Source organism: Triturus cristatus, chromosome 4_1 (genome assembly GCF_964204655.1).
Source record: "Triturus cristatus chromosome 4_1, aTriCri1.1, whole genome shotgun sequence".
Lineage (NCBI taxonomy): Eukaryota > Metazoa > Chordata > Amphibia > Caudata > Salamandridae > Triturus > Triturus cristatus.
Genome location: NC_140585.1, coordinates 1,155,884,797 through 1,155,901,469, shown reverse-complemented (window position 1 = coordinate 1,155,901,469; position 16,673 = coordinate 1,155,884,797). Strand labels below are relative to the sequence as shown.

Genomic DNA, 16,673 nt, shown 5'->3' with positions numbered 1-16,673 from the left:
TTGACAGCAGGTCCCAAGTTATGACCTGTGACATGAAATAACTGTCCTAAATCAACGGATTGGGGAACTGAGAGTCAGTCTGTACAACAGTGACACACTGAAAGAATTATTTCCGCTAATAAGCACATCAGCTATTTGCACTGAGACAGGCACGTTTTATTTACCTAACATGACCCCCTGATAAACATAATGTGCTGTTTTTAAAAGATTTTTATCGCATGCTGCTCGCTTTTCCCAGGCGGCCACCACGCCGCCGCAGGCCTGGTGGCTACACAGTCCCACTGTTTTATCCCTTTTGATTCTAAATGTTCCCACACAGTGATGTTGACTGACCTTAACCCAGATGATATCACCAGAATTGACATCCCTAAAGTTCCATAATAACTGTGTGATTACCATAAAAACACAAGACAAATGCCTCTTTTGTATAGACCCGCACTAGGATGCAGATGTGATCTCTGAAAGGGGTGGGGTAGGATACAATACTTGCCCCAAACTGTGCCGCGTGAAGTAAATGAGAGAGATCTCTTCTGGGTGCTTCGGGGGAGGTTCTCCCCTTGAGAACCTTTTGAGAACCAGCGCCTTGAGACCCTCGCGGGTGAGTAGTGCGCTTTATAAATGCTCTGATTGATTGATTTGAAAAAATGCAGCCAAATAGTGCACTTTAGAGCAAACTTTTCACATTTCCGTTCATGATCGGCCAAGTCAACGAAACTTGACGCCCCCAGGTAGTTGATTCCCTATTTTTCAAAATGTGCTAAGGGTGCCCTTATACGCCAAAATGGACCTTCATTGTGCCAGGGACAGCATTTTGTCATAAGTGCACCTATATGCCAATGGTGCCTTTTATGCCAGCAATTACAAACAATATGCCAGTCCCAGAAACTTGCAATTAAAGTTATCTATATACCATGAGTCCCCTCCACGTCAAAATGTACCTCTGGTGTGTTAGGGCCAGCATTTTGCTAGGGTTGTCGTCCTCCTTTGTTGCACAGCTGTCCTCCTGCATGCCAAGAATCACATCCAGTATGCTGGTGCCGGATATGCCAAATATTACTTGCAGTGTGCCAGTTTCCGTATTTTGTCACAGCTCCCTATCATGTTAAGAATAGCCCATCGTATGGCAGTGGCAGTGTTTGAGATGGGTGCCTCTATAAGCCAAGAATTACCTTCGACAACAAAAGTGAGCATTAATGGAGGCCTTTAGCAAGCGGCAATGGGTTCAAATCACATATTAACCTGGGCCGCAGGCGGAGGTCAGCCTTAAAGTGTGCGAGCAAAGGCTGGTGTCAAGACCTCAGCAAAGACTGATTTCCCTGTGTGTCCAAGGTTCCATTGGGAATGCCCCCACGACAAGACATCAGCTGTCAGACACTGATGCCTTCTTTGTATGTTGGGAGACTACTCAACGAGCCTGATGACTCAAAATTAGGCCTGGGCGGTAAATTCCGTACCGCTTGCGGAATTTGCAGAATTTGGGTAATTTTGAGTTCCGCGGAATTGCCCAAAATTCTGCGTTCCGCAGCTTCGCGGAATTTTTTGCTTGTTCGCGTTCTCAAAATGCGTGTTTGCGAGATATTTCCCCCCGAGCACGCAAACAGCGTTCGCGAACAGGAAAAAAGCATTGTGAACAAGCAATTCCGCATGCTCGCGCAATTCCTGCGTGCTTGCGGAGATTTTTTACTGTTTCGCAGAGCAATGCGTAGCGCGAATACGCAAATTCCGCCCACTCCTACTCAAAATCCAGAGAAGCCAGAGTCCTACCATGCCCCTGATTCTGCCCTAGTCCCTTAGGACCTTCTGAGGCACCGGCCTTAATAGTAATCATCTCATGTCTAAGTAGATCACACCACCTTATGTCACAATCCTTACACACTACTTGATAATAACTTGTTTGTTTACATAGCACTTCATAGCACACCACTGCTGTTTCTAAGCACAATACCTTTAAGGTGTAACTACTGACCAAAATAAGAGTACTCAAGTCATCGAAATCAGAACGACGCAAGTGCGGAGCCGGCCTTTCTAGATTTCGGACCAATAACCTTCGGTTCACTGCACGTCTCTGCTGCAATCGTTTAACTCTCTGGAGTGCCCCGCAGGCGAGCACTTTGCACAACCTTTCAAGCTGCGCCCACTTCACCCACATAACCAAGACTTTTTTTTTAATTTTTTTATTTTTTTTATTTTGTTTATTGAGTTTTGTAAACAAGCATGAACATCAATAACGCAACACAAGGTGGTACATCAGTCAGTGCAAGCGAGGCAGCAGTATAGAGTATCATAATACAAGTTACAATGGACGTAGGCGAGGAGCATGCACAAAGTATGGGAAATCAAATATCCCGAGCTAACAGGAGCAGTTACATTGAGAGAAGGAAGGTACATAACATTATCCAGAGGAATAGCACGTTAAATGTTGGCCACAGACAGTAAATAGGTCGTGAGCGGGGACCAAATATCATTGGGTCGGGAGGTCATTGGCAACTCCTCAGCATAACAGCATAACTGATCCCGGCAATAAGTCAAGTCTTGCAGCCACATAACCAAGACTTAAAGCACTTGCACTTGGCGTCTGTGAAGAGAGCTCCAAGGAGAGATTTTGATCTCTCTGTCTGATGCCCTTTCACATTTCCTGGTTGCTCAAGAGATTGTCTGGATGCCAACAGTCAAGTAGAAACAGGCGCAGCTCCAGGAAGTGACATCAATGCGATGTACCTGGAGAGCAAAGTCCGCCCCGAACGCTTCTGGGAGTGCCACCTTGATGATGAGGGTGGGTACATTCGCCAAAACAGGCACATTAACCATTTAAGCAAAGCGCCTACGTGTTTTGGCCTGATATACCAGAACCCAAGCCACTGGACTGGTCAGATGTTCACGTTTTCAGGTTACTGTACCCAATTTTTTATTAAACTGCTTGCCAGAAAGTGCTAGCCCATTGCTTATGCACAGCGCCTTGAAGTCTGAACTCGTCAGGTTCATGGTCAGCAAGACATTGCCCTATATACATGAATGCATATATAATACGGGGGTTCGCCCATAGTTAGGGCCATTGGAGTTTTGCGATTGTGCAGCTGCAACATTTGCTGCATAATTATAGATTTGCCACATTTGCCGCATCATCCATCATCTGCTACATAATCTGCTGATTTTAACAAACAAAATAGTTTCTAGCTCAAACGATTCAAAAGTTACTAAAAACGCAGTAACGCATGTTGCAGCGCAGCGGACGGCCATTTGCAAAGCTTGACTGGTCACCTTACTTTTGCTTATTGCTATATTTGGGAGCGAAACTGGTACTAATGAAGTGCAACCAATGCCCAGACAGTGTTAAGAAACGTAACAATGACCAAATAATGAAGTAATACTATCACAAAAGGTGCTGCAATTTGCCTTTTCTTGCCGCATAATTTGCACAACCCTGCAGCATAATATGGGCCCCATAATAAGGCCCTCCCCTGCTGCATAATTCCACTGGCACTGCCTACAGTGTTGGTGAAAATATATTCTAAGGTGTTCTCTCTCCTACCTTTTAATAAAACTAATGTGGAGCAATGTAGCAGTGGAATGGTGACTGTGGGGTGCGCATACCCTAACCTTAAATAAATGGCTCATGGTGAACATGTCAATAAATCCGAGGGCTAATGGGCAAGCTCCCAAGCAACACAGCAGAAGCATCAAGGCCCAGATAAATGACAACATATAGCACTGGTCAGAAAAAAAAACTTATGTGACACCTAAAAACCATGGCAAAAGGTACCCATTCCCCCTGGGACCAAGCAAAACCATCAAACCATTCATCCTCCAAGAAAGGACCCAGGCAAGCTCCCCAGGCGCTGTGCCTCTTCAGACTAAACTAAGCGACACCCCTTCATATTGCCTCCCCTGCGGCACAAACGGCCCCCATCAAAGTGCCCCCCAAGGACCTGTCACACCTGAAAATACATTCGTGTCACTCCTGCACTGACTCATCTCAGAGGAGGACAAACTGCAGTGCGCTGCAGGTTCGAGGGCTTTGAGTGGGCCCTCCGCTCCTCCTCAGAACCGTCAGGAATTAAACATTGACTTTAAAAAGGGGCCCTAAACCTATATCGCTACCATTACTGGCAAAACGCTGACAAATTCCACATCAGTGACTGTAAAACCCATACGGCAATCCATGCCAGCGGTGCAGCCCCGTTTACATCTCACATTTTGCATCATCATCTTACCTACCCAAAGAATATTTACTTTTCCAGATGTGTTTCTGTATTTTGCTTTATGCGACCTATGACTCATATAGTGCACACTGTGACCTGAGACGCCTCCACGTGTCTGGGTGAGTTCATCTAGTGGGTGGGCATTTATGACGGGCACGATTGAGAACTGCGGCTAGAGGGGGGGGGGGGTGCGAGTTTCTCGCAGTTCCTGTCAGTGGGTCATAAGGTGTTCAGACTACATGCACATCCCATCCTTGGCCTCTCTGCAGAGAGCACGGATCGATGATCATATATGTGCCAATTTGAATTTTCGGTAATGTGTGCTAAGGAGGTGCTCGGGTATTGGAACTGGAAAGCGCCGAAGGGCATGGATATGCAGTGCTTATGAGTGGGTGGGTGGTGTATTGGAGAATGTTGAAATGAGGAGATGAAAGGAACTACATACAGAAGGAGATTTCAAAGACAGCGCTGAAGAGGAAAGAGATGATGTGTGAGATATGCAGATTTCAGAAAGATGTAGGTAGACAAAGGCTGTAAGTGTCTGACAGAGACAGACTGCAGGGGAAAGTGGCTTATTTGGATGATTGAGACACTCTGTAGATCACTACCTCCCCCACAGCCCTTAGTAATGTTTAATTCACAGTCTCATATTTTCAGGAATAAAATATTTTGAAAATTCTAATAATCACAAAAAATTATTGTTGCCACTCATTTATTAGGTCCTGCTAACAGGCATTGGTACATTTTTTTACAGCACAATTTACTGAAGTTATTTGGATCAGGTCATTGAACAATTTACCAAACAATAATAGCAAAGAACAGTCATCCAGCCTTGATCCCCATCCCTCCCGCCTCTCACTCCTCACCCAGCAGTGGTGGATCGCCCTGTCTCGGTTCAAAGAGTTGCCTCCGGCATCCGTGACTTTTGACCCCGGAAGTCCAACCGTTTAGGTGAGTCAATTGTTTCTAGACAAATTCCCTAGTAGTCCGCCCACGCTTGCCAAATTTGTGTACATTTCCTGAGACATGCCCAGTCTGTATATACTGGTTTATCTAAACCCATGCAATGGTCCAATGTCTTCAACCATTCCTTGACTGTTGGGGGTATGGTATCCTTCGATCTGTGTGCACAAATTAAGAGCTACGTAGATCTCTTAGTTGGGTGGCTCCTTCCAAGCCGTACCCACCTTTATGCACCTTTCCCTTGATACTGTCTGGCTCCAGGCAGCCCCAGTGTTAATATGAACTCAGGCTCCTCTCCCCAGATCCCTGGTGTGTAATGCTGATTCAATAATGCCCATTCTGATGTGCCCCCAAACGAAGCCAATATATTGATTCTATAGCTATATTCAGAGGCGCATCCCAGCTCCCTGCAGCCTAGGCGGGGGCCCTACTCTTCACAGGGCCCAAAAACCTTAAAGGTAGCGGCCATGTAAGACCAAGGCCAATTAATAATTGGAAGATAGTGGGAGAATCAGGGACCCCATGACATTCTTTTTTGTTTTTGAGTTTTATATTGCGCAAACTAGACCCGAAGGTATCAGAGCGCTTTACATGAGCACCAGTTGTGTTACAGACGGACACATTCATTTTGTGTAAGTGATTTGCCCAGAATCACAGGATGTTGAGCGTCCCTGCCAAGACAGAACCCCGTTCCCCAGCTCCGAGGTCGACCGCTCTAGACATTAGGCTACATACTCTCCACATCTCCTGCAGGGATAGCCCATTATTTTGTGTTCTGTCACTCGATGCTCCGTTGTCAAGTAAAGACCCGGATAAAACATTGTTTATTATTATATGGCAACCGGTCAACAACTCATCTATCTACACCATGACTTCCATGTGAAGTTGTATTGTCTCTGTCTATGGTAACACCCTCTGACGATTATTAAACCCGTTAGGGAAAATGTAAAGCAATAATAAAAACATTTAGCACACTCCCTTTCCGGGATAGACTCGTGGCACCTTGATGAGGTGTTATTACTACACAGCTTGTAGGCAACAGAGGGCTCGCAGGAACTGGGAGCCCAGAAGTCGCCACCAGTCGGAGTAAAACAATGATAACTTGGCTTACTTTAGCACCTAATAGTCTTGCCCCCAATAGGCAGGGCTACTAAAATTATGCGGCAGAGTTGAATAAATTATGCGGCATAATAAGGTACATTTTTGATACTATTACTTCATTATTTTGCCATTTGTACACATGGCAATACTGTCTGGGCGAAGACCACCTCATTAGTACCAGTTTAACGAACCAAATACATAAATACGCAACTGAAAGGTGACCAGTTAACCTTGGGAATGGTCTTCCAAATCGTGCCAACACACTTCCACACGTTTTTTGTAACTTTTGATCCGTTTGAGCTAGAAAAATTTTCTTTGTTAAAATCTGCAGATTATGCAGCAGATTGTGGATTATGTGGCAAATGTGGCAAATCCCTAATTATGCACAAAACAAAAGCCATGGCTGCGGAATCGCATAGTCTGAGTGGTCCTGCCAATAGTTCAGTGGCAGTGCTAGATTTAGTTTTTCTAGAGCGATTAGCAGCTACTTCGAAGCGCTTGTGTGAGAAAGTGCGGCACAATTAGGATAGTCGAGCAGGACCGGGCTGTCCTCTGTGCATGGCGATGGTCCGTAGGAATGCTGCTGCAGTCTCATGTGGCATTCAGGCTGTTACCCTGCTCAGCGATGCACTTATTATCGGCCTCGGGCAGATGAAAGAATGAGATGACCCCACACCATTCAACCCTGTGAACTGCACACTGATTACTGCAGCCGGCGCCTTGGCCCACTGAGCAATGTAGAAAGGGCACCCCGCATAGAAAGCGCATTGCGACTCGTTGATTTCTGGAGATGCAATGCTCGGGGGCGTCCCCTAGGGTTTCGGATTAAAGGAGCCACACGTGGTTTAGAGGAACGCATTGCCCAGCCCCTCCCTCCCCCCTCCGACCTCACTCACTGCTTCCGACACCCCAAGTGGAGTTTCCCGCAGACTGAGAAATCAGAACCATCCAAGCGTGCATTGGGCACTGAGTTCTTTTTCGCCAAGATCACGTACAACCATGCCCTTACCACACACATTCTGCATTTAGGACTTGCCGCCACCTTTATGACACTTTAAAATAAAAAATGAACTGTGGGGAAAATGTGGTCTTGTGTCAGCCGGACTCAAAACCAAAGTGTATCTTACTTTGTCTTCCGCTTATATAAACAATGTGTGATCTTGGGCAGACCGCTTTAACTCATCGAGCCTGAGCCCCCTCGGTCTGCCTAGTTTCAGCGCGGGCGGGACACACTCCGCGGACCTTATGTTATCATCCGTAGTTGAAAGGCTGAATGTCATTAAGACTATCCCCTCCCACTGGCCAAAGGGTGATTTACTGTCAGCCAGTGCTACAGGGCATCTTTTGTGGAAATCTGGCCCGTAGGCTGCCCATTTACAACCAAGGGAGGAGGGGGGGAGGAGGGGGGGGGAGGGGAGGGGGGGGGGTCAGAACTTGATGACTCCAGTGTCGGGGAACCAGCCACATCTTCCCCTATTTAAGAATGACCCGCCCGTTTATCGCCCCCTCGATGTCACGTTAAATCCCTTGTGCTTTCAAACATCAGCCATTCCCAGTAATTGAAATGCCTTGTGCTGTTCTTGCACAGATGAGGCCCCATCCATTCTGGGGAACTGCTCTGCCCCTACAACCAGAGATGTCCCCGTCGGAGACAAAGGCCTCTTTGTTGCCCAGACGGAAGGCAGCGTCTCCCACCCACACATCCCTGTCTATATAAAACCCCGATCCCACATGGACACTCGTGAATGGGAAGTCAGAGCCCTGGCGAGCCCCCGCGGTCGTACCCCTAAGATCCCATAACACTGCGAGGAATGATTTCTAAATGATTCCTGCGACGTCAAGACAGACCCACCCCTCACAGCTCGTGCCATCCCTTATAACTCGACTCACCCCCCAGGAAACCTGAGGGCACCTCGTCTGCCCTCTCCGGTGTGACCCATTGACTTTTATTTATTTGTATATTTTTATGTAGTGCCGCTCTGCCAGGAGTGGGCTTCGGGGCGCTGAAAGAGCGAGGCAGGTAACAGACTGCGCACGGTGTAACTAGAAAGCAGACACCCGGAGACAGGCTTTGGTTATTACACTACAGCTTCAGCGCCGGCGGCTTTCAGAGAGTGTGTGGGAAAAGGGCATATTTTACATCTGTTAAACACAGCCAGCAGTGCCAATCTGCGGGCAGGGTGGCATCGACACCAGACCCCCGTGCCCAGTCGGTGTGCGCTTGTTGGGGGGCGGGGCCTCACGGAGCTACCGCACCCCCGGACTCTGCTGATGCCCCATTTCCACATGCAGCCCAAAGCAGAGAACCTCTTCCGAGGTCCCCATCCCCATGCCACTGGCGGGGCAGTGTCGTAGGGAGACTGCCACGCGCCTTAATGAAAGCTGAAGATACCACCACCCCTAATGACCCCAATTAGGCGCTGAAATACAGCCACAATATGTGTGCAGAAGGCCCCTTGAACTCCAGAGACCCTTAGATCCGTGGGCCTCGGTGCCACTGTGCCTGCTGCACTATTGATATCTCTTCCCATGGGAGGGAAGCGTTATAAATAGAGTGAGTGACCGCACAGAGAGAGGCTTCGATTCTCTGGACACAGATCCATTTCAGACCGCACAGTGGGGGGTCGGAGAGGGCTGACTGAGATCAGAAAGCCCGACCAAGAGGAATGAATGACAAGCTATTTAATAGCGAGTAACGCGCTGCCACGCGGGTGCTCACAAAAAGAACACAACATTCGAGCTGCTTGCACCTCTATATCCCGAGTTTAAACTGATTTACAGCGCCTAGAAGCGGCAAAATACATCATGTAGCGTAAGAAGAAAAGCGGGGGTCATCGGAGCGTGATGGAAGACGTGTACACAACAGGCAGAAAGTTATAGCTCCGAGAACACAGCGAAGTGCGTAAAACAATCTCTTTGCTTACCCAGAATCAGAAGGCAGCGCGTCGCGTGCATCATTGCCTCTGGACAGACAGACCCTCTGGACAGATCCCGGCTAATGGCAGATAGTTCCTGGGCAGTGGCGCTGTCAGACTGAGGGGCTGTGGGTTGGCAGCGCAGCACAGCCTCGGCTGAGGGCGGTAGCTGCTGTCAGACACTCCCAGGCCAGGGAGGCAGACTCCCCCACGTGCTGTGAGAGAATGACTGCACCTCACGCCCAGCCGGCAGCTGAGGGAGCGGAGCGGGCGTGGAGGAGGAGGGAGAGAGACCCGCTCTGGAAAGCATGAGAAGTACAGTGGGTGTGGGAAGGAGAGAGCCCCGGTCCGTAATGTGCGGAAACCGGAGAGGGAGAGCGTCACGTTCATGACGTGTGCGCAGGGCCGGCCATAGAGCTGTTGGCGCTGGGTGCGACAATCATTCCCCCCCTCTACCTTGTCTAATTCCCTCATGACCCCCGGGCAAAGGAATAGATAATGGGAGTCTGGTGGAAAAAGCAGAATGTCCTAACCTATTTTATGCAGTTAGCACGTAGGTCTTATATGACAGTTTCTAATAGTCACTGTTCTATATTAGGGTTGTATTTTATGAACTGCGGCTACAAATGGATCTCTGTGACAGAAGCAGTAATCCACTCAGCTATCCATATAAAATACAGTTGTGTTATCTGCAGGGTATGCTTTGCAGCAGGCATGTTAACCCTCTGAGCTACTTTATAGCGAGTCAAAACTGCCCCCAGACAAAACTCTGGACTCTCTAGCAGGAACATTAATCACAAGAGTTATCTTGACATTTTGAATGCTGCCTGAGAACTGGATGCACAAGGAACTCTGCTGAAGGTGTTTTTAAATTGTAAGTTATTTTTAAACACCCCTCCCCCCACCGAGGTCAGCGCCCCCTCCCCAGGGCAGTGCCCAGTGCAGCCGCACCTGTAGCACTGCCATTAAGCCAGCCCTGCTTGCGTGTGTGTATCATGACGTGTGTGTGTGTGTGTGTGTGTGTGTGTGTGAGAAAGAGAGAGGGGGCTGGGTGTGAGGCCTGAGTAATGGTTGGAAATTGGGGAGCTTCACAGAGATCTGTGCATGAGAGAGATAATTGGGGGCTGCCACTACACACGACTGAAGAAAAGTTAATGTGAGGAAGGGAGCACACAGGTGAGACGGAAGGTATGTGTGAGTTATGAAATGTGTAAGTATGAGAGAGCCTGCAGCTTGACGGAGAGTGTGTGGGCAGACAGCATGTGTAACAAAAATAATAAAAAATAAAGAAAACAAATTTTGTTGCGCGCGCTGCATCGCATTTCGCGATGCTGCGCGCGCAACGAAATTCGTTTTTTTTTTTGTTGTAACTTACCTGCAATCGGCCGTATGCCGCACATTGCAACCCCCCCACCCTGCCCCTCCTCTGCCCTACGTCACCGCCCCGGTAACACGCCCTATACAGGCCGTCGCTGCTGCCTGGTATGACTCTGACATCTGCCAGGACTGCCTCCTCCTACCCCTAATACCAGCCTGAGCCAGCAGCCACCACAGAGGACGGACTCTCTGGGTCCACAGAGGCTTCACACTGCAAACCTCAACTTCACACTACCTTTGGCCCCTGTCTTCCATTCTATGCATATAAGAACAATTACTCCTGCTAATTGCCGAATAGTATATTTATGAGAGACAAATAAATACCCATTTACTGGCTGATTTGCACAAAGTGAAACTGAAAATATGGGATTCCTCCCTGCTTTCCCCTTAACCAAATTGTGTAATCTTAGGCAAATATTTTATTTCCCCCATTCTCCTTCAAATACATCAATTCAGAATATGAGCTGCACACAGGGCCGGACTGGGAACAGAAACCAGCCCTGGTAAACATCTCGGCAGGCCACAGGGGGTGGGGGTGGGGTGCGGGGGGGGGGTGCGGCTGAGCAGTTTGCCAGGGGGGTTTTCGGCCGATTTTGTTACAGAAGGCTAATATTGCAGGCCCCCGGTAACAAAACCGGCTCCCACCCTGGCGGCCCACCTGGGAAACACACGGTGCCCGCAATGGCCAGTCCGGCCCTGGCTGGACAAAAATGCATTGTGTTTAAATTAACAGCTTGTAATGTTGCTCTATTTATACAAATTCAGGCCACATATAGGGTGCACATGACAACTGAATTGCTGTTTAGTCCACTAATGGTATTGTCACCAGGGTGGGGTTCAGGAATTGTTCTAAGATCGCGCTTAAAACTATCTCTTTTAATAAATATCTTTCAGCGCAACTGATAAAATGTCATAATAATGTCAGATCTTCAGCATGTTAAGGAAATACAGTTTTTAGACCTTAGAAGACTCCATCATATTTTAAGTGATGTATGTTTTACATGGAAACATTTTCAGGGCTCGGCTCTCCAGTACGGGCTCTAAGAGGCAAGCAAGGCTCTTGGGTTGGCTCTCTATTAATTTGTTGGCTCGCCTAGCTCTCCTTACTCTAAACCACGTTGGATCACTATCCGTCATGTGCAATGGGGGCATGTCTAGAGGGTAAGAGTTTGTCCTATGAACTCGATGCCCGCGGGTGTGCCTGGATGTCTATATAAGTGTGCACGGTTTTTGGTATATATAAATGAACATAGGTGTTTCTCTGCATGGCTACGAGTATTTTTTTTTTACAGTTTCTTATAGACTCAGTATAAATGGATCTATATGCACATATGGAATCCATATACTGAGTTTGTAGGCACATCCCCCTTGGGTCTAAGATTTTTGCCCAACCACTTTTAAAGTCCACCAGCCACCAAATGACCTGTACACGTGCAGCAGTTCGGAAAGAAAAAAATGGAGCACATTTTTTTTGTAATTCTGAAGTGCGATGGAATCAAATAGTAGGATCAAAACAAATCAAGGCACTTTTCCTTGGTGATGCACGAATGATAAATATTTTTCAACCTAATTTTCACACATTATCATTGTGTACAATAGTGTTATGAGTAAAACTGTATTGCCATTTCAACTGAAAATGTGCTGTCTCTAAAGACAGTGCGCTACCACACAATGTTTTACTTACATTAAAAAAATCAACTGCCTTATGGCCATTAAAGCTAGGTGGGTCGCAAAAGTTTGTTGGGCTAAAAAGCGGGACGTGGTTCTAAAAGTTTGGGAAGCACTATTGTAGAAACTACAGATGTAGTGAACGAGTTAACTCATATAAATGAAGGGGTGTGCATTGAGAATGTATTTCTGTCAACAAGAGGTTTCATGCTGCAAAAACACTAGGCCAGAAAGAGACTGAATACCACCAGCCTTAGTAACCTTACCATCCAAGTGTAACCTCCAGCGACTCACCATCGAGCACCTTGCTGGTGTGACAGCACTTTCGAGCTCTCCACAATAACATGTTGCTTTTAGAATCAGAGTCGTTTTAAGGCATGGGCAACGTGGCCTTTGGCCCAGGGCCCCGCCCTTTCATGGTGCCCCCCTGATCGAGCCAGCTCTGACCTGCAGATAGTCTTATCCTTGTGACCTTGAATAATTTTTAATCAGAATTTCAAAAATAATGTTTTCCTTTAATGTATTTTTAATGTGGGTGTTGTGTGAGTCTATTACAAACATTTTGCAGAGAAATCTTGTGTTTATGTTTAATACAGCGTCCATAAATAAAGTTTCTTTCAGATTAAAACAGGACCTCACATATGCGAAACAGGAGGGTGCCACAGAGATTATTTGCAGCAATATTACACGTCACAATCCCTGAATATTAGATGTAAACACATTTAAAATGTGGATGTGTGTTCCTGTGCACTGTCCCTGACCTGGCCACAGAGTGCATGAAAGAGCTCAAATTAGGTAATAAATAAAATACTTTTGGCCCAGGGCCCCCATAATCCTTTAGATGTATGTCTGTGTTTAGAATGTGATTGTGAAAGTGGTTAAAGCTGCACTGGAGACAGCTTGTGGCTGGAGTTTCTCTATCTGGAATAAACCTAATTTGCCTTTCTGGATTCCACGGTGTCAAGTTCCATCTTTCACCATGGGAGTTTTGCTCCCACAGGTTGACTGTGGTATTTCCTGCTGGCTTAGCACTACTGACTGGGATTGGGTTGGACTTCTGCTGCCAGCTGGGTGACTCCACATGCTATTCATTGGTTCCACTATACCCAGGAGACTGCATGACCGTTTGCATGACTGCATGCCTGACCTCTTGCATGTCTGTGCGCATTGCTTAGTTAGTAAAACAAAAAGTGCAAGGGCCTTCATCAGGAGTCCACTTCAGCTCGCACCACCCATTACCCCTGTCAGCGCTGCCAATGACAGAACCAACACAACTACTAACCATCCCACTCCTACAAGTGTGACAATCCAGACTATTCCAAACCCAAAATACTATTAGAATGGATTGGACGGCATGTATTAGTAATTTTTAATGTATATTAAATTATTAATTGGTGTTGTGCTCATATCTAAATTCCACGAACAGCGCCACCATGTGGCAGACCATCGTAAGTGCTAATGTTAGCAATTAAGTGCTGGTGCTGAGCACTGGAAACCACCGGCTCATATTGAGCATGGGTGTGCTATGCCTCACTCATTTTACGTCTAGCTCCTGCACAGGTACAACAGCAACTACATGAGGTTACCATTCTGGTTCTCAAGCACAGCATCACCGCCTCCCATATACACCACACTACAGATTCACTCTTCGACCCAAGGCACTCGGATAGAATAGCATGCAACCCATCCACGATGCACTTTAGGGTCCCTTCATAGGCCAGAAGGGCTATATATAAATTCAGTACAACACTTGAACAAGTCTGGTGGCCCTGATTACACACACACACATGGCCTCTGCATGAGCATTTCCATAACTCTTTTATGACCGGTTGAATGGTCACTCATGACGCCATGCACAATCACCTTGATTTCTCCGCCATGACAGATTGCATAATCTCTTGAGGACATATTGCAAAACCAATTGCATGACAATTTGTGAGACTTCTATGTAACATGTTGTCCGTGCGTGACAACTGCTTACAAATGGGTTTGACAACTGGGTGAAAACATTACAGATGTTTCTAATGTATGCATCACATGGAGTAGGGTGCTACCCATCTACTAAGCAGTAGCACTTCAATAGCTGGTGAGGGTTCGAAAGCACTGAAGAAGTGCTGAAACACTTCAACACAAAACAATGATAAGCCAAGTAAACACCTCCCTCTCCCCAGCTTGGAGAGAAAATTAATGGAAAGGCAAGACAGTACAAAGCAGACAACTGAAGGTAACAGTGTTGGTGAAGCTAAACTACCATTCTGTTAAAACAGCTAAGTTGGTTAGACAAGTGTGGACCATTTCAAGACAACTAGCAGTTAGGAAAACAGAGGGACACATGTAAACAGTGCCAAATTATTCAAATGTTGAAGGGGAAATCTATTAGATGCAGAAAATATATCAGCAGGGCGATGGGTCTTTTTCCCTCTCAGAACGTGATTAGGATGGTAATGGTACCCGAGAGAGGATTCTGCTCTCATCCGGCCCCTGAATAAAACATGCTGAAAATGTATCTGTTTGATGAAATTGGGACTTCTCATGGGGTTGTGAGAAAGCTGACTACCGATGCTGGTATTCTGAGTTCTAGAACTCAGTCATTTGACAGCTTGCAAGATTTCTAGTGCCTTTTGTACCCAACCTCATGGGACCCTTGATGAAGCTGTGTCTTTAACCAGCCCCCATCAGAGTTACAAATAATAGTCAAGAAAATACTTCAGAATTGCCCAATCAAACCACCTCATTCTTGGTGGAAGCCATCTTGCAGATTCTATAATGAAATCCGCTGTCTGCAGGAGGTACCATGCTGCTTCATCGTGGTCATGGGACCTTCCATACACATATTGTCTGCACAGATAGTTTTGGAAAGAAGGCATGGGAGACAGAAGCTACATCCCCTCAGAAGCAAGATCCAGCGCCTTCCTGGATGACCATGACCATGACCATGACCATGTCATAAGAGAACTCATTGTTGAAATTTACAGATACATGGGCAAGCTGGTGAGAACCTGCCAGTAGCTCCTCTGGTGGTGCGGACGTGACATACTTTCTCATTTCCCTACACTTTTCTGCACCTTTCTGTCTGTGTGATATATATATATATAGACCCATATGTTGATTGGTGCGGGTTGAGTGAACTGTCTGCTGACTGGTACTTCTCCCTACTGTGGAATAAAAAAAAAAATATTTAGTAAGGCACGGGGGATTAGGTCAGAGTTCATGATATAGAACTACTGATTTCGGGAATAGATAAATATATTGCCCTATAGGCAATACTACGTATTCATACATACAATTTGGTAAAAGTGCCTATCAATGCCAGGTCCTTGTTGTTGAATCCAGGTAAACAGTAAAAAAAACAGCAGCCCATCTACCAACCCCACCCTGTACACAGAATCCTCATATTGTAAACTTTACTTCTCCAGAGCCAGCCCGTGGTACTCCATGTTTTTGCAGACAGCCTTCCACTGCATAAATTGGTGCCTCCTATTGGACACACCAGTCCACTCCTGCATGCCATTCAGCCATTGTAGAATAGATCATTGAGTTCTATTAAAGGGCAATGTCTCACCTGGCGACTAGCATTGCGACCCGAGGAACGTATGTTTCAGTCTTGGACCCTCGGCATCCTCCAGCATCCCCAGGAGGGCCATCTTAGAAGTAAGTTCTAGTGATCAGCCAAGTACATCAACAGGTCTTGTTCTATTTTTCGCCAGTCGCTGTCCACCACGGGGCAGGACCAGACAACGTGAAAGAAGTCCATATCTTCTGCTGTCCAGTTTGCCCACCCAAGACTCCCTTTTCTGTTTCAACTTAGCAAAATGGTTTGGGGCATTAATAACTAGAGAATGAAATACCTGTGAGATGACCCCTCTGCTCAGCCTCCCAGTCAGTAATTTGGCCTCAAGAGGGCTATACTTGGGGATCATGGAGTTGGGAGAAATATGAGCGGCAAAAGCATATCGCAGCTATAGGTATTTATGAAACTGAATGTGAGGGAGCTAGTATATGTCTTAAATCTCTTGGAATGTTCGTAAGTGGGACCTACCCAGATGTCCCTCAAGTAGGTGATATCAATCCTGTCCCATTTCAGGAACCCCTCCAGCCATGGTGTGTGGAGTAGCCATGTCTTGTGCCAAAGTGGAGCGAGCCCTGTTAATGTCCGATCCCAGTTTGTGAGACGGAGAGATGCCCTCCATGATCGGAAGACTTCCTGCATGATGCCCGGTAGGGATTGGGGGGCTGGGGCCTCATAGAGGGTACCAAATATATTGTCAAGGCCCAGCATTGTCAGTTCTATCCGGTAGGCTGGATCATCCCAACCTCTGCTAGGCCAGTCATTGATCATGATTAACTGTGAGTCTATTTAGTAGCAGTACAAAACCGCTGTATCCAAGCCACTGTCATAGGGAGAAGTTGACAGTGAGTCAGGGCGATCTATGAGCATCCACCTGCCCAT

At 46.8% G+C, this 16,673-nt stretch overlaps 1 protein-coding gene across 3 annotated transcripts in view; it reads right to left on the bottom strand.

Annotated features, from left to right (window-relative positions):
• Positions 1-9,539, bottom strand: part of ADGRE5 (adhesion G protein-coupled receptor E5) — a 181,031-nt gene extending 171,492 nt beyond the window's left edge. Inside the window, exon 1 of one of the 3 annotated variants that reach the window (XM_085654302.1) lies at positions 9,188-9,539. In XM_085654302.1, coding sequence (XP_085510428.1) covers positions 9,188-9,221 — 34 coding nt within the window. In that variant the 5' untranslated portion in view covers positions 9,222-9,539. The remainder of the gene's footprint in view (positions 1-9,187) is intronic. The other 2 variants (XM_085654303.1, XM_085654301.1) reach the window with 2 other exon arrangements.
• Positions 9,540-16,673: the final 7,134 nt, after the last annotated feature.